The sequence below is a fragment of the Anser cygnoides genome, chromosome 22 (assembly GCF_040182565.1).
Source record: "Anser cygnoides isolate HZ-2024a breed goose chromosome 22, Taihu_goose_T2T_genome, whole genome shotgun sequence".
Lineage (NCBI taxonomy): Eukaryota > Metazoa > Chordata > Aves > Anseriformes > Anatidae > Anser > Anser cygnoides.
The window spans coordinates 5,346,990-5,371,541 of NC_089894.1; the positions used below are offsets into that span (position 1 = coordinate 5,346,990).

At 45.5% G+C, this 24,552-nt stretch overlaps 1 protein-coding gene across 25 annotated transcripts in view; it reads left to right on the plus strand.

The window, feature by feature from the left end:
* TANC2 (tetratricopeptide repeat, ankyrin repeat and coiled-coil containing 2) overlaps positions 1 to 24,552 on the plus strand; it is a 282,626-nt gene that overhangs the window by 136,571 nt on the left and 121,503 nt on the right. For 19 of the 25 annotated variants that reach the window (XM_048046466.2, XM_048046465.2, XM_066981484.1 and 16 more), the window contains one exon: positions 17,250 to 17,360. The exons of the other annotated variants lie outside the window; for them this stretch is intronic. In XM_048046466.2, the coding sequence (XP_047902423.1) occupies positions 17,250 to 17,360 (111 nt within the window). The remainder of the gene's footprint in view (positions 1 to 17,249; positions 17,361 to 24,552) is intronic. 25 annotated transcript variants of the gene reach the window in all.

The following is a 24,552-nucleotide window of genomic DNA, read 5'->3' on the forward strand; positions in this document are numbered from 1 at the left end:
TTAACGCAACAAGAAAACTTACATAATGTCAGGAAGGAAAACTGAATCATCCCTTATAAAAAATGAAGTAGCACACCCACAGGCAACATTTCTTTGTGATTTTGGTGCCTGTGTTTTTAGTCCTGTCTTGTACTCCGGTGTCAAACCTTCCTGCCTCCAGGAGCGAAACCTGCTGGAGAAGAAGGATCCTCTTTCATTTCCAGCGATGTATGCTGGATATTTGTTTCCTGTTGTGTCAGTTCTTACTATGCTTTTTTTTCGGATGCTTCATCCATTGCTTTTGGACTTGTGGTTTGTTTTGACCAGGCGTACAGTTGTACAGTTAAATGGAAACCAGTTGGGCTTGCAGAACTAAAACAGAACTAAAACAGGCTCGTTTTTGTGCACACCTACCTGTGTACCTCTATGGTTAGTAAACAAACACAGTTCTTTAGATGAAATTGGTACGTTTCCCACTTGTTTTTTTAGGTCTCCAAACCCATTCCTAACATTTATATAGATAAGTACTGTGTCCATCTGCAGCTCTTTGAATTAAACCCATTGGTGTGTTGATGGCTTTTCTGTTGCTGGAGATCTGTCTAACTCGTGACACTTCTGCATTCATTTCCTGGTAGTCTCGATGTGGCTTTTATTTTATTTTCAATAGAGGGAAGGAAAAATTGCCTTAACATATGCATTGGCTGTTGAAAGTCACAAACCAGTTTTAGCACAGATTTTCCAGAATGCTGCTCGCAAGGCAAGAACCCTATTCCGACTTCTTTTGACACACGACTGCCTTCCATATTAACAGAACAGAAATCATAATGGAGTTATGCACAAAATCCCACATGCTTTTTTTGATGTTTGCCTTGCGATTGCCTGCCTGCTGGGCTGCAGGACCTTCACAGTGTGCTCCTTCCCAGGATGTTTTGTGCAGAGGATAGGTAAACATGTCATCACAACACTACGGCTGGGAAAAGGCACTAGTAGCATTTCATTTCAGGTCTGTTATACATGTTCACACCTTTAGGTTCTCACTTTGTTTATGTTTAGTGCGGGTAACATTAAAAACAAAACAAACGAAACCCTACAAACCAAATCCAAAGAAAGGCAGAATAGCCCGAAGCCTCCGTGCCTTTTCGAAAGCTCAGAGCCAGAAGCCTGTCCTTATTTCACACTGGTGCTACACAAAATGGAGCATCTGTCACGATTACACTTCTGCTGCGTGAGAATTTTTACACATAGCTAGAAAGTTTCTGTAACCAGAGGAGGTGGTGTAGGAAGCCTTAATGTGGGGTTGAACCAGGCCATCGTTTTCCCCTTTGCATCTTTCCTCCTGCTGCTCTTAGAAAATTCCCCCAAAGATGTTCTGTGGGCAGAGGGGCCTTCGCAGCACAGCTTTTGGAGCAATCCCCACCTCCAGCTGGGCTGGGGGGTTCTTACCCATTCCTACATCTATAACGATGAGCGAACCTGTGTTGTGAACTCTTCTTCGTCTGTCCTGCCCAGTTGTGTTGGGTTAGGTTATTTGTCCAAAGACTGACATTGCTTTTGCAAAAGCGATCCGCACCTGCTTGCCTGTGGTCAGGACAGGCTTTGGGCAGGCTCGGCGTGGCTCGCAGCGTTACTGCTAAGCCGCATGTGCGGCTCTGCTCCGTGGCGGTGTCCCGCAGTGCCCAGCCATGTGCCGGGTTTTCATCACGGATCCCCGACCCGTGCCCACGACGGACAAAGTTGAGGATTGAGGTTGATCCGGGGCCCTGCACTGCTGCTTTGGCACTTGCCCTGCAGTGACTTCCCTTGGCTGGCTGCTGCTGTTGTGTAATCCCACTCCCAATACGGGACCGATTTAACCGCATGCATGCGATTTGGGGTTGTAGCAAGGATGCCTTTGACCCAATATTCAAGCCATATTCCTGTATGTATACATACCTGCTGTTGACATAAACCTTCACCAATGGTTCTTGCACCTCAAAATATGCACTAGCATGATCCATCCCTCTCCTGTGCACTCAGCTAAGGAATAATGCACTGGTTGTTACCAGGATACAGCTCATGATGATTTTTCCCCAGTAGATAATGTGTGCACGCGTTTCTAAACCAGCTTCTTTCTTCTTTCAGCATCAGCTTTTTGAATCGTTTAAAAAAAGAGGCCTTTAAATATCTAGCTGGTGGTTGGACTGCAGGCACAGCTGCGTGGCCTAACGTTTTGTGTTGACGTGTGCTCCATGTGGAGATGGGCTTTTTTGGCAGCAAGGATGACACATCCTACAGCTAAATGAAATGAGAAGACAAATTATCTCAAGCTATTTTCACACGCTACTTCGACCAAAGGGGATCAGGGGTGGGGAATCCTAATTTCCAACATTTACTTGGTTGTGTACCTTTATTAAACCAGGTATTTAGAGTCCTGAAACGTGCCGTGTTGTAACTGACTGCTGCTTATCACAGCCTGGTAATATTCATCTCAGAAAACTCCTTCATCACATCCCTTGGGATCCACAGGGCTGGTCCCCGTCTATCCCCGTATGGAGTCGGTAGGGGCTGACGAGGCTGCCTGGGTGTCCCTTTCCTGGGGACTTGGTCCCCCCACCCAGCCGGTAGGAGTGGGGAGCAGCTCAGCTGAAGATGACAGTAGATGTCTGGCTTCACAAGGGATTTGGCAAGGGTCACCGTTGGCTTGGTGCAAGGACTTGGTGTCTAACCGCACCTGCAGATGTATGGAGCGCGGTGCCAGGCACTACTTCAGGCCTTGATAGTCAATTCTTTGGGGTTTTTGAAACATCATCATTTCTTTATCCCCTCCTCATAACCATGTGTCTGAATCGGTTGGGTTGTTCAGTTCAGGCATGGCCTCTGAACTGCTGGAACGACAATATTTCCTTTTTTTTGGCCCTGGAGAAGGGAGTGCTGCGGCCCAGGACCTGTTGGCACGGCTCTGGAGCAGAGGCAGCTTCTTGCCGCCCACTGCACACGCAGGCAGGTTGCATAAGGGGGTGAGAATAGCTCCGCATTGTCTTCTCGGAAGGGAACTGCTGCTACGCTTTATCTTGTACCATATTTGTTAAAAGTTTATATTTGGACAGGTATAAATACATTGCTGTGCTTTGTCATTGCCAAATACCCAGCTCAGCTGTGAAGTAACCATCCCAACATTGCACACGGGTTTGTTTATACACACGAGGCTAAATTTCTGCTTTCATGTTTGCATCAAAGTGGTACTTAATACATAGCAGCGTAAGCATTATTTCAGTGACTGCGCTGCTTCATTACATGATAACCAGGCCTTCAGGACTCAGCTTCACCTCGGGTTTGTTCTAACGCTGCGGTGTCCTTTGATTTGTGTAGTCCAACACCACAAAATTTAAAGCAGAGGAAATATATTGGTCAGCTTTGGGAAACGTGGGCTGGCAGACAGGGGTTAAACCCAACGTTTTTCCCTCCCAGTGCATTACAATTTCCCCCCTGAAGAAAGCAGATGTACGTACCTTTGTTTTCAGCAGTGCGTGTTTGAGTATCCTGCCAGTTCATGCAGAGGGGAAGGATCTGGGCTGTTGCTTGCTCTTCTTCATTCTTCTCCTTTTGACTGTTCTGTTCCTTATTCACAGCATTTCTGTGATTTTTCCCCATAAATGCAACGTAGACGAGTTTTCTCTACAAGATTCCTGTCTCCTTTATATCTTCAAGAAGCAAAACTTGCTCTTTCTGTTCCATGGTGGCCTCTTTCAGTTCAACAGCTAATTAGACAAGTTGGTTACGTTCTTTATTTTTTTCTATTAGGATCTCCGTTTTGCTGTTCAATGAGTATATGACTGCAGAGAATGATTGCTGAATGAATCTGAACTGCAACTTTTGTTTGCTTCTGACAACGGTTTGCATTTTTGTTTCAATACATGAAGAAAAAAAACCAGCACTAGGCAGTTTGCCTTCTGCAGTTCTTCCTGGGCATGCTTTGAAATTTCTGGAAAGCAGGAAAGGGCCGTTAGTTTCGACAGGTAAATAAGCTTGTCCAGGCTTTAATTCATACTGCTGTTGCTCTTATGTAATCTAAAGGAGCTATATCAAGAAGACAGTAAACTCAACCTCTTGCCAAGCTGAGCTTTTAATATAACCACATATCTGTGAACAAAGCAGCTACTTTTTTTTAGAAAAAGAACTAATTATTTAAGATGCAAAGAAAATCCAGCTTCAATGAAAATAAACATCTGTCTCCCTCCAAAACCAACCCCCCAAACCCACCTGTAAATGAATTATGATAGGCACTGTCATTCTGTGTGTTTAATTGTTAAATCAGTATTGGCAATGCTGTTGCTGTTGATGATGGTAATTACGGCAGGCTAGGGCAGCCTTCATGCTGCGATACCTAACCTGAAGTTTTTCAAGCAATGAATGCAAAACCCACAAGGGAATTGCTGCAGCTAAGTGCCAGGACATTGCACCAGCTGACATTAATACAGAGAAAGCCAGCACTAATAGCGGTAAGGGACACGGTAAGGAGCAAAGCAAGGGTTTGATGGTGTCTCAGCAGAGGTTTTGGAGGTTTTTGCGTTGGATTTCTGTCTCTTTTCCTCTTTTCTGTTTCTGTAAATTTCAAATCTGCTTAGAAGATCTGCAAGAGGACTCTCAAGGCAGCTCGTTGGCTTTCTTACCTCATTGAGATACATCAGGCTCCTCAAATAGGCAGCGGGGCAGAGGAGCGGTGGGGACCTGGGGGCTGGCTGGAAGCTGCAGGTGTTGCCCGGGGGCAACGTGGAAGGTGGGTAGGGAGAAAGGGTAGATGGAAAAAAGCCAGCTTTAACTCAGAGGGGGGAAAAGGATAAAGGTAAAAATGGGGAGATAAGGGAACGGAAAATTCGGAGAAGATGGGAGGCAGGGAAGAGTTGGAATAAGGCAGCGCTTCTGAGGCAGGTTACGAAATAAGTGCTTGCTCTGGGAGTTGCCTTTGAGGAAAACGGCATGCTAAAGAGCTTGCAGAGGAGCAAGTCTATCTTTGATCCTTCCATTGTAACATCCTATTTAAAAATTTCTATGGCAGGGAGGAGGTTGCTCAGCAGAGGGAGGAGGAGCAGCAGCTCTTCAGCCCTCAGCGCTGCACCAAGCACGGCTCTGGCATTGCAGCCAGATTTTGGTTTTCCTGCTTTCAAAATCTTTTTGGCCTGACGGGCTTGATCCTCATCTGAGGCACACGGGTGGCACATCTGGGTGCATTGCACAGGAGTAGCCAGCTGGCATGCATGCTCGACGGATGGAGCAGTCGTGCAACACCGGTGGTCGTGGTCCCGCGTGTGCAGCGAGCAGAGCAGCTTCAGGGGATTTGGCCACTTGCAGGTTGTAGAAGGTTGAAACGTGGAATTTCTCCAAGATTTTTGTTGGAAAGATCAAGCCGAGCTTAGGAGAATGACTTTTTCCAGTTATACTTCAGGTCTTTTTACCCTCTCCATCATAGAAGTAAATCTGCATGAGAAAATGGTTTCCTTTATTAAGGAAAGAATCACACAGAATGACAGAATTGTAGGGGTTGGAAGGGACCTCAAGAGATCATCGGGTCCACCCCCCCTGCCAAAGCAGGTTGCCTAGAGCAGGCTGCCCAGGTAGGTGTCCAGACAGGCATTGAATATCTCCAGAGAAGGAGACTCCACAACCTCCCTGGGCAGCCTGTTCCAGGGCTCCGTCACCCTCACCGTGAAGAAGTTCTTTCGTGTGTTGGTGCGGAGCTTCCTGTGCTCCATTTTGTGGCCATTGCCCCTTGTCCTATACCCACAAGCCACTGAAAAGAGGTTGGCCAAATCCCTCCGTCTCCCACATTTCAGGTGTTTATAAACACTCATTAGGTCCCCTCTCAGTCTTCTCCAGGCTGAACAGACCCAGGTCTCTCAGCCTTTCCTCACAGGGAAGATGCTCCAGGCCCCGTACCATCTTTGTGGCCCTCCACTGGACTCTTTCCAGGAGATCCCTGTCTTTTTTGTACCAGGAAGTCAGACGTCAGATCAGAGCGTTTCTTTCAGGGAGCGGTTTCTGGCCTTGTGTGCTGGGGCTGCCACTTCTTCAGCTTGGAAGTGGGAGCTGAGCGGCACCTTCCCAGCAAAGTTAATGGCGTTTTCACTGACAAGGTCTGGGCCTGCTGCGGAGCATCTCGCTGCTGTCACAGGATAAAAGTGCCCCAAAGGTCTGATAGGGGTCGCTAGGCCTTGCATCCCGTTACACTGAGAACGTCGCTCATCTGTGCCTGAGGCGTCACTGGGAGAGGGAGGTCCGGTCTGTGGGCTCTAACTGCAAATAGTCCCGTGGTCATGAGACACTTCAGTTAAAGCATTTAGGCATGCCATGTTTCCTTGTTCCTGTTGCTCTGTGGAGGTAGAGGTTGGTGAGCAGTTCATCTCAGCTGCATGCAGAAAGTTCTAGAAGCTCATTTCCTTCTAGAAGTACTCAACGAAAAAAAATGTGAAGAGCAAAGAATAAATTGCTGAAAACTGAACGTGGGCAAATGGTAGCAATTTCCTCAGGTAAACAAACAAAGATTGTAAACACAGCCTAATACAATTCTTCCTAAAGTTTAACAAGTTCAGGTGATTCAGGCTTGTATCACTTTTGCCTCACAGAGAGCTTCATTTTAGCCATACAATAGTTCGTGTAGCTGCTGCCAGCAGAGCAATACGGATCCTAAACAGTTTGGTATCAGCTGAAGAGTTATGCGTGCATGTCAGTGTAATTAGAGGTCTGCCTTTATCAGCTAAGCCACCTAAATTAGTTTCAGCATAGCAAAATGTGAATGACTGACACACATATAAAATCAAATCACCTTATCTATTCACATCTTTTAAGTTTTTTTTAAATGCTGTTTTCAAGTAGTGAATTTATATTGGCCCCTTTGCTGCACAGCCCCAGGTAAAACCAGTGGTGCTGTAGTGAGCAGTTCTGGTCACCTGTGTGCTTTAACACGGGTTTACTTGGGCTGTGAACGGTGAAATATTTTACAGTTTGCCCTTATTTAACTGGTTGCGATCTCTCAGTATGATCTTAAGGACATGGTGTGGCAATGAATTAGGCTTTGTTGCCGTGCAGCTTAGCTTTGCTCCCAGCCTTGGCCCCTGCCACATCTGTTCACATTTTTTCTTTTAATTTGGCTATAATTTGATGCCTACCTTTGATCATTCCTGGCTTGTCATAAAATATTTAAGTAACACACAAATAGTCATGCTTTCTTGCATCAGTGTCTAGAGTGAATAATTCCTTTTTGCTGTTGTTCTTCAGATCCCTTGCAAGATTAGTCCAGGCTTTACTTTTTTACTGCTGTGGTACTAGAGGAGCACAGGAACGCAGAGCAGCCCACCCTTGCACACAGCCGTGGAAGAGGCAGCTGCTACGGGTGTTGTAGGTGCAGGCACCACGAAGAGAGAGCAGCAGATCCGTGGGTCTGCCTCGCGTGGAGGTCGTGGTGGAGGGGGTTACAGAAACAGGCAAAATGAGTCATGGCAAAGCAGGAGGACCAGAAGGTACTGGAGGATGCTGAATTGCTCTCTGTGCTGCATAGCCTCTCATTTATAACTTCCTTAACACCTACTGGCGGAGCAGTGGCTGGTAGGGCACAGCTAAGTACCAACAAGGGCTCTAAGGGAGCTGGTGCTCACCTGGATAACAGAATGTATTAGCAGAAGTTCACCCGGGTATTGCTTAGTGGAGTTAGGCTCTGCCAGTCTCTTGGGATTGCTTTGGCACAACCATGGCGTGCTGGGGGGGAGCCCAGTCGATGGAGCTCGTTCGGGTTTTCAGAAAACAGAAACCTGGGAAGCGTTTTTTCAAACTGTGGGGCTCATTTGGAGGAAGCTGTGCTGCGGGGTGGTATGAAAGCTCAATGCCTGTTTCAGAAGGTGACAGATAAATTAACGGAAGATAAATTTGTTGGGGGCTTTGGGAGCTAATGCCTAGCTCAGAAAATCCTTGCATTGCAGCATGCTGGAGGCTGCGAAGGTTTGTGAGTGTCCCCCTTTGCAAACTCTGCCCTAGGTATCTGGTGTCAACTGCTAGAGACGTGTCACTGAGCTGGACGAACCGAATGCTCTCATCCTTCTGTGAAGGACAGCAATTTACAAAGTAATAACATTTCTTTAATTCTTCTGTAGCAGCTCAAGCTCTAGAAAAAATGCTGGTGCAGTGAGAAGGTGCAGCAGTGATTCCAAACGCTTGCTGCTTTACTGCAGCTTTGCAGCTACACACTGTGATTCAGCTTTCCTGTAATCAAATTTCGGTGTAAGTACGAATGGAAAGAGCGACTGTACAAAACAACAGGGGAAAACATGCTCTATCAAGAAGAGTAGTTTTATTTTGGAAGCAGGCTACGCTTTCTCATTTCTTCTCTGGGAAGAATCATCAGTTAGAATCTCCTCCCCCCCCCAGTGACTTGACATATCTTAAGTTGTGTTAAATATTCAGGTAGGTTTCTACAGCCTGACTTGTTCTACATGTATAAGTTAAAAAAAAACAACCCTAAAACAAAAGTCCCTTGTTGGAGCACTGCAGTGACACATAACATTTGAAGAAGACAGGGGAAAGCATTTGGAGAAAACTCTCAGGTTCTAAGGACTGTTGCTGAATAAGTTTTTTTTTTTTTCTTCTCTTTTTCTGTCCTACAGTCAACTTCATACAAAAAGAGGAAAATGTATTTGCTTCGGTAGCTTTTTAGTTAGTTTCTGGTTTCTCTCATGCAAGTTTATCTGGAAATCTGAGCATTGTGTTTGGGTGATTCAGGCTTTAGGTTTAGAGAACGGTGAAGCGGTTTCTTTCCAAACAGTGAATTAACAGGATTACCCATAATTTGATTAAAGTGACCAAGCTCTTTGCTTCTTTCTTTAGAATAAATAGCCTTTACAGTACATCCAGGTTGTATTTGACAGTTCTCTATAGGGCCGGTGCAATGTTTGAGTCCCTGAATTGCTGAAAAAAAGAAGTCTGTGATGGTAAGAGGCTGAATGGGAATAATGGTATCCAGCACTCGTGGTGTGGTGCATTCTCCTCTCATCTGTTTTAAGTTTAACATTTAATGAAATAAAACTGGTGGGAAAAGGGAAGTGAGGGAGGTGAGGAACGTTTTCTTCAGCCATTCTGGTTCTGCCATCCAGGAGAATTCTTTGGTTTGTTGAGCAGAACTTGTGTAGGCTTATAATGCTGACGGCGTGATTTCATCCTGTAGTCCCAGGTCGTCATTCACCCCGTTTTTTTTAGGTTAACCAAAGTCTGAAACTTGAAAAGGCAACTGAATGCAAGAGAGATGTCTGAAACCTGTCAGTGGGTGAATTGCTTATTTTCCTAACAAGCTGATTTGGGAGGCTGAGGCGAGTGGCACTGGCTTCCTCCTCTTTCATCCTCCCCCCGTCTGCACAGCAGTTTCTACCTTGAGTCACACATGAGGAATTTCTACTAAAAGAGGTAATTTTAAAAGACTTCAGAAGATGCTGAAAAGGAGAATTTTAGATGGGAAATGACGTCGAGAACTACTCCTGTGACACAGCTCTGAGGAGTCAAAACCGATCTTAAATTAAAGATTAAATGATTAAATGGGGAGATGAAAGCCCCATACCCTGCTCCTGCCTTGTCTGGATGTTAAATAGGTAACTTGCTTCTCCTCAGAGCTATCTCCCCTACGGGGATAAGGGCTTTTTGGCAACCCACATTGCAAATAAATTTATCAACAGGGTAAGACATTTTCTTTTGTCTTTTCTGGGGGCTTTAATAGGAGCAACTTTCTTCCTAAAGGCTTGCCAGAGTTTTCGAGGCAGCAGCAGCATCACGGCCCCACGCTGGGGTCCTCAGCCCGGTCTCGCTGAAGGCTGAAGCGTTGGGGCTGACCGAGGAGAGGGCTGCATTGCTGTCACCCCAGCCTGCTGGGAAGTTTGAGAACAAATTGCTGCTCCATTTGCTCTAAATGACAGCAAATAGTTGCGTGGTAATAAGAAAAATGGAAGTTGAGCTAAAATTCTGGAAGTGCAGAGTGGATATAAATTAGTATTTTAGGCAACATTATTTTCTGCCTGAGTACCCAAATTATTGCAGATATCTTTGAGCTAGTTGTTATTGAACAGTTCCCACAGAAATCTGTTGGTTTATTTTTTTCTGCATGTAATTACACTACAAGTCTTTCGGAAACAAGTTATTTTTTCCCTTGAAAATTAATTAGGGGTGCCTATTTGTACAGAGGGAGGTTACAATCAATTATTTGTTTTCGAGAGAGGTTGCAATAATTTAAGTAAGACGAGTTAAAATTTGATTCCATTTTAGAAAATCATACTCCTTTCTGATGTCATTGAACATCCTCGTGAAATGTTACTGCTGTGGCTTGATCTTCTTTCCCCTGCCTTCTGTAGATGAGCAGAGGGATGTAAATCTTACACATCGCTGATCTGGAGGGCGAGAGAGGCTGGCATAAGTTTCTAGCAGGGCTCTGTGGTCCCCCAGGATCGCCAAACCCATTCCACAGGTTATTCCTCAGTTTTCCAAGAACAGTTTCAGGAGCAAGACCAGGCAGACCTTTCATGTTACAGAGTTCTTACAGTTTAAAGAACATTTTAATTGAGACAGTTTTTGACAGTTGTTTATTTTACCTCTCCTTTTCCCTTGCTGTTCTTCCCTTCCCAGCTTTCTGTGCTCTCTTCTGCTTCCTTGCTCTCTTCCCCTTTCCACTTTAATTTCCTTCCTTTTCCTTTTTTTCAGAACCTTATCTCCTAAACTAACTGTGCTTTCTGAAAGTTTTGGAATGAGAACAATGTTTCCAGACAGCACATTGTTCTCACTTCTTGTATGCTCTGCCCTGCCCATGATGCTGCGATAGCTGTGTGACGAAAGGAGACAGGCTTTTACACGTAATTTAAAAAGCTTTTATGTTCCCAAATAACAAAGTAGAAAAAAGAAAAGCAACAACAACAACAAAAAATGTTGCTGTTACACAGTGGTGCCGGTAAATTAATGCTGGGTTATCTAAAGAAGGATGTTAATTTACAATTTCACTATTTCAATCTTGATTTTTTTTTTTAATCTTTGCCTAAAAATCTTAATTATTGATAGCTAGTTTATTAGTGCCATGGCAGAAATAATCAGGTGGTCTGTCATTGTCTCTTTCTATGACTCTTAGCGAAATAAAGAGTCACTGGGGGTCAGAGGAGGCATTGCAAGCTACGTATCTCGTGTGTTGGGTGTAGTCCAGCTGTGTTGAGTCTGACAGTTACTCGTTCCAGGAGCTCCGTGGATCAATAGCACTGCAGCACTTAAAACATTTTAGTCCAAGGGAGACTTCAATAAAGTCCACTCGCTGCAGCATTACGTAGTGTTGGGCAGCTTCCAGCACGTGAATCAGCCCTTGGCACGGCGTCTTCGTTATTAAGTAAAGATGGGGGATATCCGATGCACGGAGTGGCCGCTTAGATCGCCCTAAATGCGAGGTTTGGAAGTTTGCTCTTCAAACCACTGCGCGGGCTCTTCCCGTCACAGACTCAGTTGGGCAATTTTTTGTAATGAGCTGGTGCATTTGGGGGATGGCCTTCTCCTGTACATAATTTATGGGGTAATACTGTGCTCACATGTTTAAGCAATTCAGCCCCTCTTCAGCCGAATCGGGTGCAAGAGATGAGTGTGCAGCAAGCACAGATTTTCATCATTCATGGCAGTCTTTCACCTCTTTCCCTAGCCTTTGATAAAAGCAGTGTGTTTTTACACAAATAAAGATAACTTCCCTTCTAGTAGGGCAGAGGAGGGTTCAAAGCATAGCTGAAAGTTGGCAGTTCTTGGTGCGTACGGAGGGGAGAGGACAAAAAGCTGGGCGGCGTTTGAGCCCCGCCATGGAGGAGCAAAGCGAGTGGGCTTCGGCGTGTGGCCGCGTTGTGCTTGTATTCCTCCTGAATCCCGTGTGTGTGTCCCAGGAAGCCGTGGTGACTTGTGTCACTGGTCCCAGGAGAGGCTCCCAGCCTGGTCCTCGCTGCTCAGCCCACCCTTGATGCTGTGGAGGAGCGGTTGGCCGTCCTCGTGCCCTGTCCCTGGATGGATCGGTTTGCTCTGACCCGTATGGGTGTCAACGCACACACAGGGGCAGGTATCTGCACCGCAGGCAAACCATGGAGTTAATTAGTTCAGATCCGCTGAAATGATCTGAAAAAGCGCCTGGAACACTTTGTTCAATCAGGTCAGAAGATGCTAAGAGCTCTTTTTTGTTTGTGCGTGTGTGAAACGTTCATTGCAGAGCTGAGCCTGAATTCGGTAGATGAAGCCTTTTGCTAATCCATGATAATTTCCTTTTATCAATGCTTTTTAATATAAAGAAAACCTTTTTTAATTAAAATGCTAACTCATCTATAAATTACATGACGATGAAGTGGTAACAGAGAGAATGCAATAGAATTAGGATGCTCAGTAGGCTGAAGTGGAAAACAATGCTAATAGAGATAAAATGATTACTCGGGAAGAATAAACGCACGCTGCTGGTTCTTTGTTGTATTTTTATTTGGTAGTAGATTGGATTCTTGACACTGTTCACGGAGAGCAACAGAATTGATCCCAGTACTCATTGCAGCCGTGAAAAAAGGATGAGCCATCAGCAGCTCCTGGTACCCAAAGTGTTTTTCGAGTGCAAGAGGAAGGTGTTGGCAGCAGGCGGTGAGAGCGGCCGCGTTGGGCAGCTCTCCCCTACCACTTACTCCAGCTCCAGCCCCCTGCTCCTTGGAGCTGACTTCCCCGGGTGCCCCACAGAGACTTGGTGTCTCCCAGTCTGAGCAGTATCACGGGAGGTTTCTGTTTCCCAGGTGGGCATCCTTTCAGGATACTCTGATTTTTTAGAGATTCCTATCGCTTCCATCTTCAGCCTGCTCGACTGCAGCCTCTAATACAGTGTTTTACCTAGTGTTAGTTTAAAAGTGCTCTACTACAGTTCTATGCTGGTTGTAAATAAGTTTGCTTATGTGTGCTTTTTCGTTTTTATTAGAAGAGCAGTTTCAAACATTTTTCCAAAAACAAGTATACAATTTTTAAATTGATTTACAGCAGCAGGCTCATGTCTGCTTTAAAGACTGATCTTCAGACGTCAGTGACAGTATTGTACTTACAGTGTCCTTGTGGATATTAAGGAGAATTAGCGTGAAAACAGAAGGAAATAATTTCTATCTTTTCCCCCTCTGGAAGATAGACCACCTGCTGCAGAAAGTGTCATAAATGAGCCATCTAATTAAACTTTCTGAATGCTTACCCTGGTAATTGTTTTGCATTCCGTGGTTAATTCCTATCCTAGAAGTACCATCGCTTTCCTTCAAGAGGAAAAATTCCTGTTAAAGTCGAATGAGAATTTGATTTGCACTGAAGGAAGGCTTTTCAGCTTTGCTCTACTGACTTGGGTACCGGTGGGGATTAATTGCACTGAGAACTGCAGGAACCGGCCCCGAAAATGTGCAGTATTTGTTTTAAATAACTTCCCTGGATATTTACATTGGAGTTCCTACACCAGTAGTAGCAAGTCTGGTCCCATATGACACCAGTGCTATGTTTGTCGTTGAGTCCTTGGGCATAGGATGGGCCCATGGAAGGTCCATACAGAGGCTGCTCTCCTCTGCTCCCGGACACGAACATACATTGGAGCCCAGCTGACCCCAATGAAGGTTTTTGCAACTGAGCTACTTGTCACTGGGAAGTGTTTCTGAATTAGATGTGCATTTTGCAGTTCTGGAAGGACATCATTAGTAACTGCTGAGCCCTTCACTTACTTTGGTATTACTTACGCTGCTCCCTGCTCAAAACATCCTTTGTGTGACCAGGAAAACTGCTTCTATACTCTTTTAATGCCCGGGCTCAGTCTATTTCTTACAGCAAATCTTATGGAAATAAGAGGCCTAATGGACAGAGGCAGGTGTAGCATACTTCGAATAGTTTTTCCCTGCTTCTGTTAGGATTTACCCTACGTGCTAAATGCTAATCCTGTGACTTTGATCACAAGATTTCACTGTGGTCATGGGAGCACGTTCAGGACATAGGCAAAATGCATGTCACTGACAAAAAAGATCAATATTCTCCTTTAACACTTGGCTAAAAATGGCAAAACAGGTTTCTGAGATGATGGCGTTGCCATTTGCTATTTCTTCCAGTAGAAAAGTAATGCCCAAATCTGAGTCTGCCAGGGTAATCTTCCTTTGGACCGAAGACGGGAGCGCTCAACTCTTCTGTGGGGAAATCCTCCTTCGTGTAATCGGGTTACATATGAGTGAGGGCTTTTTTTTTTTTGTCTTTTTAAGGTTAAGAATATCTGAAATGAAAGAAACTAGTGTGCTGTGGCCTTTTCCTGATACGCAGTTACCCTGAGAAGATTTTATTGACTGGAGCCTTTTAAACTCAACTTGGTTTTGAGTCATGTTGACACAGCGTATCTTGTCTGCCAGTACCATGCATTTTCAAGACTTAAGTCACCGTTTTTAGGGAATAAAAACATAAATACTATAAATTGCCCTGTACGACTAAAGAAGTAGTACAGTGAGAATTGATCATTTTGATAATAATAGGTTCCTCATTATCCTGGAAAGAAAAATTGGTGGATCAGCTTGTAGGGTTCATGAGCTGATGGCTTGTGCTGACCTAGGTCGGGTGTTGGCTCCAGGCAGGAATTAATGGGGTGAATGCTGGGAGATGAGGGCAGCCCCTTGGTGAGGAGCACCCAGAGCAGGTGCAGACGTGGGACGTGGCGAGTTCCTTCTTGTGGATGGACCGGAGCTGCTGGGCTGCGAGCAGAGGTGCCGGAGGGTGGGCTTCCACGGCAGGAAAGGTGAAGGTTGAATTATTTACTAGGGATTACTAAAAAAGACCAATCTTGAGTCAACTGTATCTTAAAAGATGTACTTAAACTGAATAATTACAGCATCACCTTGCTTTCAGTGTTAAGCTTTTACGTACTTTTTTCCTGTTCTTCGGGATAAACACCCCAAGCATGCGGATCATGCATCTTTGGAAGCCTTCAGCTCACTTGTCTTCGGGTCCACACAGAAATCAGTGTAGTTGGCATCGCCAGCCCTTCCTGTGTTTTTATATTTTTTCCTTCTTCTTTGGGTTAGTAACTCAAGTTTAGAGCAAAACCTTCTGGTGACAACCCCATTGCAGTCATTAACGTTTTGGCCTATGAGAACCACGTACATTGGGTATTTTGGTATTTGTTTTGAGTTGAGCGTTGCTCAAGCATCACATCAGATGGTCTGCAGTTCTAGCGTAAGCCAGAAACAATAAAGACAGAAAAGATGAGCTATTTCCAATTTATGTGATAAAAATGACAGTAACTGGGGCCGTGATAAAACAACTGAAACAAACTTATCTGTTAGGATAATTACAAACGAAACACCAGTAAATTGGTCTGTGCAGAATTATTATTCCCAACAACTTTCGTGCCATAGTCATAATCTTCCCACTATTGATGTGTTTTCATTACGTTGGTATCTGCTACAAGATCATCACAGCGAATAATTTTTCCACTGGCATTGGCCGATTTGCAAGCTGATAGGGTTTTTGTGTGTGCGTGCGTGTTTGTTATTTATGGGTTTGGTTTTAATCACTGGGCTGGTGGCGGTGAGCTGCGGGTTGCTTGTGCGAGCCAGGCTGGGCTGAGCAACCCTGCTCCTGCCTCCAGCACCCTGCAGCCTCGGCGCCTTCGGTGCTGCGATGGAGGCATGGGCTGGGGGCCACAGGGGGCTGCGAGCCCCCCTTATCTCCGCCAGGCACTCGCATTCCTGCTGCCTGGCACGGCTCGTCTTACACCGGCCCCTGCAGAGTCTGGAGGGGAGCATGCTTTAAATATACCTAATGTTCACGCCGTGTTTTCTCGTGCAAAGTGATAGCGCGGTGCCTCTTTTCGCTTCGTGTTGGGTCACCCAGGAGAGATGCTTAGGGTAAGGGGAGCCATGAGGGTTGTTCAGCACCTATTTTGGTACAGGGAGTGGGATCTTGATATATTCAGCCTCATACGGACTTCAGTTGACAAACCACGCCATCACCTCCGTCTTCTTTTCCCCACTCTCTTTTTAAGAATTGCCCCAGTCGCTCAGGTACCGGCTCAGCAGGCGAGAGCAGGCGGGCTGTGCGCAGGCTTGCCGCTGCCCCATCGTCAGGATTGCTGATCCTTTTCCAGCTGCAGGGGCCTGTTGGCTATGTGCAGTCTCCTTAAAAGCCAGAGATTTATTGCTGCCTCAGAGGTCATCGCTTGACCTGTTGAGCTTTTATTGCAGGAGATGCATGAGAACAAACGTCCCCCCATCCTTAGGTTCAGATCCCAAATTTAATTTTCAGGACAGAGAACTATAAATATAAATTATGTAAATCGAGGCTATTATACTGAGAACCGCAGAGGCATGAAGCATACTGACCCATGATACAGTTTTTAGAGCAGCTTTTCAAATTAGCCTTTCACTTTAATGGGCATGTGAGTTTAACTTTGAAATGCAATACAATAATCTCTGCATATAACTTATTCCCCAGTTCTATTTCCCTGGTCTGGCAGGAATATCTGTTTAAAAACTTAGTAATAAAGGCATTCTGGAAGTTGTTATTTTATTACAAAAGGTGCATAGAGCTTTCTTTCAGAATTCAGACCGTTCAAACATGCAGAAAAATCACATTTCTCTAGCACTAGTGCTCAATGCTGGTTTGTTGCAGACAGACTTTTACCTTTTCCCTGCTCTTTCTTTAATTCTCTTGAATCTTTTCTGGATTTGCAAGGATAAAAGTGAAGCACTTGGGTTTTGTCTTCTTGGGCAGCATTAGTTGTAGTCCGATCGCTCATGTTGAATACCAAATCTATTTGGTCAGACATTCAGGATGTTTCAAAATTGAAATTTTTTGTTCAGAGGAAACAATTACCAAAGCCAAAATTTGCGTATTCATGTTAGATATTTATAGGTAAATATCTGAAACCCTAATGGGCTCTGTTACCTCTCTGTGATCTTAGCCCTTCTGTAGTTGCTGAATGCAGGCCCATTTGCTTCCTATAAAAAATTTATTAAACAAAGTAGGAAAGAAAAAAGGAAGTGTTTAAGAGTATCAAGAATGTGCCTCGATACTCGCACGCTTTAAAGACTGTGCAGTTTGAAAGTTTTAACAAGAGCCATCTCCTTTGTAAAGAATGCAGATAATTTTTTTCTGGCAAAAAAAAAAAAAAGGGTAACCTGATATGAGTCTGACAGTGTCGTTTAGTTAAGTGCTTCCATCTGTTGCTTGCTATTTCCCTTACTCATGACCTCTCTTTCTTTCTCCCCCCTCCTTCTCCTTAGCCCCTTTGAGGAAGGCAAAGTTTGTTGAGAGCCCTCGAATCCCAGAATCTGAGCTTGGCTCACCAACACTTTCTTCAGCCCAGAAACTGGACGTTGATGCATACTGCCCTGGTAAGCCGCATGCGAAGGGTCTGCGTTGCGAGGGAGAGCCGGCGCTTCCAGTCCAGGAGGCTTTTAAATGGAATACGGCTCCTTTTTGTAGCTGCTTGATTGGACCTGCCCCAGCCCAATTTTGGTGACTTGGAAACCCGAATAAGTGTTAGTTTCTAAGTGATGCCCATTTTTGTTTGGTGCTTGTGGTTGTGTGCTCATTCCAGGCTAGCCTCGTGGCCACTCTTAGAATAATGTAGAAGATCTAGAGAGTTGGTTTTAAGTAGATAAAAATGATCCAATAAGCATACTACTTTAAATTTCATTTTTAACGACGGTTTTCAGAGAGGTTGGGATAAAAACACATTTCAGAGATATCGTTCTATCAACTGATGTGAAATGGTGTAACCTTGTTTACCTACGTGCAAAAAATACTGCTTTATCTACTTTTTTAAGGAGTAGCTTCCAATTTACGTATCCTGTAGTAATTGTTCTTAAAAGCATACATCTTGGTGGAGGCCTCTGGAGAGCTGGTCGAAACATAAATAGAAGTGGGTCGTGGCTCTCCCTGGCTTAACCCCGTGTTCGTCTGGCTGCTCGGGCAGGCAGTTGCGTAAATATCATCAAGCCCAGACAGACCTCATGCAGATGTGCGAATGCCGTTAAATCTTTATTTAGCTGCGTCTTGCTGCGAGCTCGGTATCAAATCCCAAATTCTTCCTGGCTTGGCAAAGCGGTGGGGGAGGCTGGGAGGCTGGGGCAGAGGTGTCACACCTGGAGGAGGCCGTGCCCAGCGCTCTCAGAGCAATGGGAAGAGTTGTTTTTTGTTTTTTGTTTTTTCTGAATTCTGCCATTTCCTCCCCAGGCTTTCACTAGTTTATTAACTAAAGGGACTCGTGTTTTGCCATGGATAGAGGAAAAGGATGTCAAGTGTTTTGAGATGGAATTATAAATCCGTGAAATGTTCCTTTTTGGTCTGTAGCTGTGGTAGAGGAGATTGCATGAATAAATGGTTCTCTGAAATCAGGGTATCGCTTATGTCTGTGCATGGTGAGTCTGAAGAGTATTAGTATTCACAGTTGGAGGAATTAATTGAATGGTGTCCAATTTTTGAGTGCAGGCTTTCTTTAATGTGTTTTCTTTGAAAGAGGGGGTATCTTAGAAAAAAGGCAGTCCCTGTGCTTGGAAATACCACCTTTGAGGCCAGAGTTGCTGTGAAAAGCTCTCTTTCTTTTCCAATGATCATGAATTACAATTAAAATTTTGCTGTTGCAGCCCTTTCTTCTTTTAACTGAATAGCTTCAACTGTCATGTTTATGATCGTTAATAATTATAAACTTACTATGATTGCATCCACAGAGAATTATAATTGAATTGTAAATTTGGCTTAAAAGCATAAATTCCACATTGCCCTATCTCGTTGTACGTCTTGCAGACGTGTGTGTGTGTGTGTGTGCGCCTCTCCTCCTGCCCCCAGCTTCATTTGCCAGTGTGGTTTGAAGGTGCAGGCATCCTCCCGAAGCCCACAGCCCAGCAGCAGGCGGTGACAGTGGCATCTGCTTTTTTTTTTTTTGCCTTTTGATCTCCTCTTGCTGACAGCGTAGTGATCTTAAAGGAAAAGTGGAGTTTCCTAGTGCCTTGAAGCGTCATTAAAGAAACATGAAGCATCATTAAGAAAAAAAGGAGAGAGCAAGAGAGCGACTTGCCGCAGTAGGTGCTGGTGAGCAGCACGGACTTGGAGCAAAGGCAGAAATTTGGGCTTCCAGGAGGTTCTGCAAGGTCTGGCTGCAGGAGCGGCCGTGCGGAGCCTGGCCCCGCGGTGCCTGTATGCTTGGCACCGAGCAGTGAAGCCAGCGTTTGTTGAGGTCCAGAGCAACCGGCAGGTGAAGAGGGAAGAGAGGAGCCCACTGGGGAAGGATTTCTGAAGCTGTTCATGGAGAGGAGGAGGTTGGTGGGATGCACGGGTTTCCTCTTGCAGTCCTGCAGTTCATTCCTTCTTCGCCATGCCCAGCGAGGAACCCGTGAGCAGTAACTCCGTGCAGATTGGCCCTTTGCTGTGGAACAAACGGAAGGGAGCTCAGGGGATGAGACCCTCGAAGGAGGCAAGCGGCTGGGAAGGAGTCTTGTGTAAAGAAGGAAAGAAGCAACAAAAATCTGGATGAACCCACGAGGACTTTGAGCACCGGCACAGCATCCAGCTCCCGATGGGAAGGGATGAATCCCACTCGGGACTGTGGTGAAGCCACCAGGCTCTGCTTGTAATCGGCTTTCCGAGGAATTACAGCTCCTTTCTTCAAAGCTAGTCGTGCTGCAACCTTCTTCTGAGGGGTGTGTGTCCGGTGAAGGATGTTAGCAGGCAGTGCTAAATGCTGAGTGTCTCCAGGAAAAAGAAGTTGGAGGAATGATGCTCGAAGTTAAGACAAGAAAAAAAAATAAAGTTGGAGATATGCTAGAGCCTAGCAATTGGGTGGAGGTGGAGTGGTTGTAAAGTGATCCCTGACAAGTAATGTAATTAATTATACACTTAAAGGCAGTTTAAAACACTAAATAGCAATGAAGAGAGAACATTATCTACTCTGCATATAGAAATGATTATTTCAATTTGAGATGCCTAGAGATGAAATTTTGCTCAATGCTAAAATGTTTATTTTAAGGCTCGAGGCACATTTCAGCACATTTCGGGGAGGCGGTTTCCTCAGCAACCATTGTTCCACCGCTTGGCCTCTCCTGCTGCTGCGGGGAATTATTTCTTTTGACATGTTGCAGTGTGAATCAGTGTACGAGATGATGCACGTTAGAGATTCAACACTCAAGGAAGGAGAGAGAATAATCAAGTGGCTGGTATTTTTGAGAGAACTTCTAGTAGGAAGGACATAGTAAAGATTTAAGCTTGTCACACGAGTTTTTAGAAAGCCATATTCTGTGGTGTGCCCAAAGAAGGCAATTCAGTTCTGTAAGATGGATTTAATCTATTTACGTGAAAGCAGAAATTGCCCCACATCTTACAGTTGTTTGGTTTAAGATGATGACAAAAAACTACTGTGGCTTTCAGAAACACATTTCTCTCAATTATATTTCTGTAACCGCTTTTGCAATCACGGCAGTCAGAGTTGAACCCTGCCCTTTTTGACTTGGGGTAGATGAGGTGGAGAAGTTGTTGCTTGTTTCTTGACTTAGCGTTGACTCTGTAAGGAGAGCCTGAGAGGTGGTGGATCCGTCCTCCCTCCCTGTTCCTGCTCGGATGTGGCAGCACCTTTGGGCAGAGCAGCTCCCGTTTTCCTTCTTGTCAAAGGTAGCGACGGTGGCACCACGCTCACAGCCATCACCTCTCTGCAGGCAGGACAACGTGGCAGAGCAGGAGCTGACCTTCAAACCTCTGTTACTCAGCAGTTCAGAACTTTTTTGTGATGGTCTGGTGATTCACGATTTAATCTGTAATATTTTTATCGCATCTCACTCTGTAGAGGTGGCACAAGCAGGGAACGGTGCACTGGCTACTTGGTTCTGCTTCGCTCTTCATCACGGGGCATTTTTCTTTGTGCTGCTTTTTGTTTTAACCGTAGCATCTAAAACACGTGCGTGTTTTGACTTACAAGCGCTCAGGAAACCTACTGGAAGCAGTCTGAGATGGATGGTGCTTTCAGGTAATTGCTTTTTCTCTTAGATCCACGTTTGCAGTTGCATTTCATGTGATTTATTACCTTGTCATTACGTTTCAAAGGCTAAGTGTGTTATGACATTATCTTTTACTATGATTAAATTCTTCTTTGGAAATTTTGGGACACAAAACTGTCTGGTCAGTGGGTGTCTGCTTATTCCAGGCAAAGCTGGCAGGCATCTGCTTCCTTTCCTAAGGGAGTTAGGTACCACCGCGGCGCTGCTGCCATCGCAGCGCTGTTGTTTCTGTTCATCTCGTCGCTCCTTTTTCTCCCTCTTTGGTTAAAGTGTCTCTGGAGTCGACGTCTACTTGCTTCCACTTCTTTCTTTTCACCGTGTAAAGATGTCTAGTTTTCATTTTACGCGAACCACGCGCTTCTCTTAAACACCACCAGGACATATTTCAGGTGTCAGAGAAAGCCCTTCAACAGGGAACAGGTGAGGCAGAGCTGCGCTCGCATTTCTTGTGGTGAAAAGGCAATAAGCCAAAAAGAAAACCCCCAAACAAAAAGTCAGCCGGCAGGATCCTGGGCCAGCCTCGGTCATATTAGACAGTGCTGGGCTGGGAGGAAGGCCGGGGAATAATCAAACAAACCGTGGCCTGACAAATGGTTTTACTGTTGAGTCTGGTGGCTGGCCCAGCATTCTCAAGCCCACTGACCTGAAGGGAATGGGAAATCGTTGCGATCGGCCCTAATTGCAGCAGAACAGTGGCAATTCCCTGCGTCGGTTGCTATGGGAGCCATCGACTTCTCCGTGCTTCTTCTGGGAGCACAGCGCTGTTCAGAGATGGAAGCGGCCTCAAAATAAACCCGGCTGCGATCCTGAGTCTGTGATAAGAATAGCGACGGCATGGTTAGGGTTCGAGGTGTGTCTGCTTGGGGTCAGCCCCAGGGCGCTCGCCGTTACCTGCAGATGGGCCTAGAGGGGCCTTTGGGCACGCGGGAGGCGGCAGCTTTGGGAAGAGGCCTGGGGTTGCACCTTGGGGTTTGTGGAGCCAGCCGTCTCGTCAAGGGGGCTCAAGAGTAGAGCTGGACATAACAGGAATTCCTTATACTATCCCTGTATGTTTTAACTGTTCACTGTGTTCAGATAACATGGTATTCCTGAAGCTTCCTGATGTGATCTGCAAACTGTCAGCTTCCCCTTACAGCCTCGGATTTTCTTTCAGCTATCTGGGGAAAAAAAAAAAGGGGGGGGAGAAAACAGCTTTAGGAGGTCCAAAATCTGTTCTTGTGAAGAACTGTCCAACTTTAGAGTGTCGCAGTGACTGCCAAAGCACCTTATCTACAAGGTGCTTGAAGTGTGTTTCACATCAGCTGCTCCAGCAGCGGAGTTCCTGCAGCTCAGCACCTTGGGCTGTGCCTGTCTGGATGGATCCAGGAGTCAAACAAGTTGTTTCGCCTCGTCAGACAGGAGTGCTTCCCTTCCCTTCCTCTACTGGGAAATGGTAACTTCTTTGTGCTAACACTTAGGCTTAGTGAGTATTTGTAGCTTTCTGTCTTGCCAGTAAGTAAATATGTACGCAAGCAAACTGGCCCTGTTGACTTTGAAGCGATGGGCCTACAAGGATGTGTGTAAAAGCCTCCTGGTTTTCACATCTGAGTAGACGTGACACTTAATATCACACTTTGCAGTAAGCAGGGAGCATCGGAGGCCTTCCCCGTACTGTGTACTTAACCTTTGCGTTGCTGATGGAGAAAGTCAAGGTCAGGCTCCGCATAGAACGAGCGACTCCCTGCAGGGGAATTTCCTTTTCTAGTATATTATTTCTTAAAACAAGGAACAAGGGCAGCCTGCACCGATGCTCCCAAATACCACAGCTCAGGCAGTATGGCTGTGAACCTGTGATGGCCTGCGAAGCAGAGACATCCGAGTTGTGTGGATTAGTTGAGAACGAGTCGTGTCAGGAGGCAGTCGGGTGTCCTCAGTGGTGTGGGCCACTCGGTTTTGCTCCAGCGCTGTGGCCCGATGGCCATCCACGCTGCTGAGCTGTCTTTGGGTGTGGAGCATCGTGCCGTCACTGCAAGCAAAACTGAGGATTCGATAAACTCGGATTGTTCTGGTGGGTGATATAGACAGGATGAGGTCAGGTCTTGGAGCCTCAACCCGACGCGGGCCTCCACACTGGCCCAGCAGTCCTCGCATGCTCAAATGCCCTCTTATCTGCACATGGCTTCATCTTCAGCTCCGTGGTTGGCCTGACACACACAGATATAAAACAAAATTAGCTCTTATGGATGGGACAAAGGCACAGCTAATAATGACATATGTCCCCGTATATTTCAGGAGGCTCACTGGACCTTATAATGAGGGAGAACTTTTTCAGAATTTCAGCCTAAAGTAAGGTACAAAAGGTACAAAATATCCTGCCTCAAACCAAAAAAATCAGTCATATTCAGAGGTTGGAGTGGAATTATTTTTTGCAGTGTAGGTAATGCAGGTCTCCACACTTCTCTTCTGCTTAATCTCTTTTGGACTATTTTCTACGCTTGGCCATCACAGGGATCTGTTGCCTGTATCATCCTACTGGAAACGTGAGCTGGTTGCCCAGATCCTGCTTTAGGATCGCAGTTTTGCTGACAGCAGGTACGACGTGCCTTCTGAACCTCCAGCAGGGTGCTGCTCGCTTGCTGCTGAAGACACGGTTGTTGTCACTGCCCTCGTGAAGTGTTGCTCGCACTCTCACTTCTATAATTATCAACCGTATCCAAACCAAAATCTTTATCCCCAGACTGTCCTTCCTTGGGCAGAAAAGACCCGCCGATACCTGCAGTTTTGGGAAGGCACAACGTGTCAATTTAGATTTATGAAGCCATTTCAGCTTTTGTTCATCTTGTGGTGATTCTGTTTCCACTCCGCATCTGTCAAGCTGAATTAAATGCACACTGCCATGTGTTCGGTGTTCGCCACGAGGGCAGTGTCTGCAAGTCCCAGGGCAGTGGCGGCCCTGACCTGTCTGTGACCGTGCTGTCCCGTGTCTTCAGGGCTCCCGCCTGCAATCTGTCGGTGTCGTTACACGACCCTAATCCTTCATCTTAGCTCCTGGAGCTGCCCGTTTCCTCAGGAGTTATTCAGGCTGTGGTTAATTTGGAGTTAGCCTTAACCTTTGGAGTTTATGCCTGTCATAAGTGGAAATACTGGGACCCTGAGAGAAAGAAGGAAGGAAATAATGGTAGGTGGGCTTCTTGGTCATGGCTTTGTTGATTAGTCGTCCCTTTTCCTTCTGACTTGGATATTTCTTCCCAAATACTCTGCAGTCTAGAGGAAGCGATCAATAATTCTACTCTCTTTGTTTCTCATGCCAGTTTTGAGGCAATATTAGTTTGTTTCAACTTTTGTGGAGGCAAAAAGTGAATATTTGTTTTACCAGCTCCAAAGATAATAGGAGGGTAGATGCATTTGTGGAAAACTGCTCAATCCTTGTAAGGGCTTGGTTCCCATGTCTTAATGGTTGCATGAATCCAATGGATGCTTTCTTTTTCCCTTAACCAAAAGGCACTTGAACTTCAGGGATGCTATGGAGAGCTTCTCATAAGGGAAAATATGCAGTGCT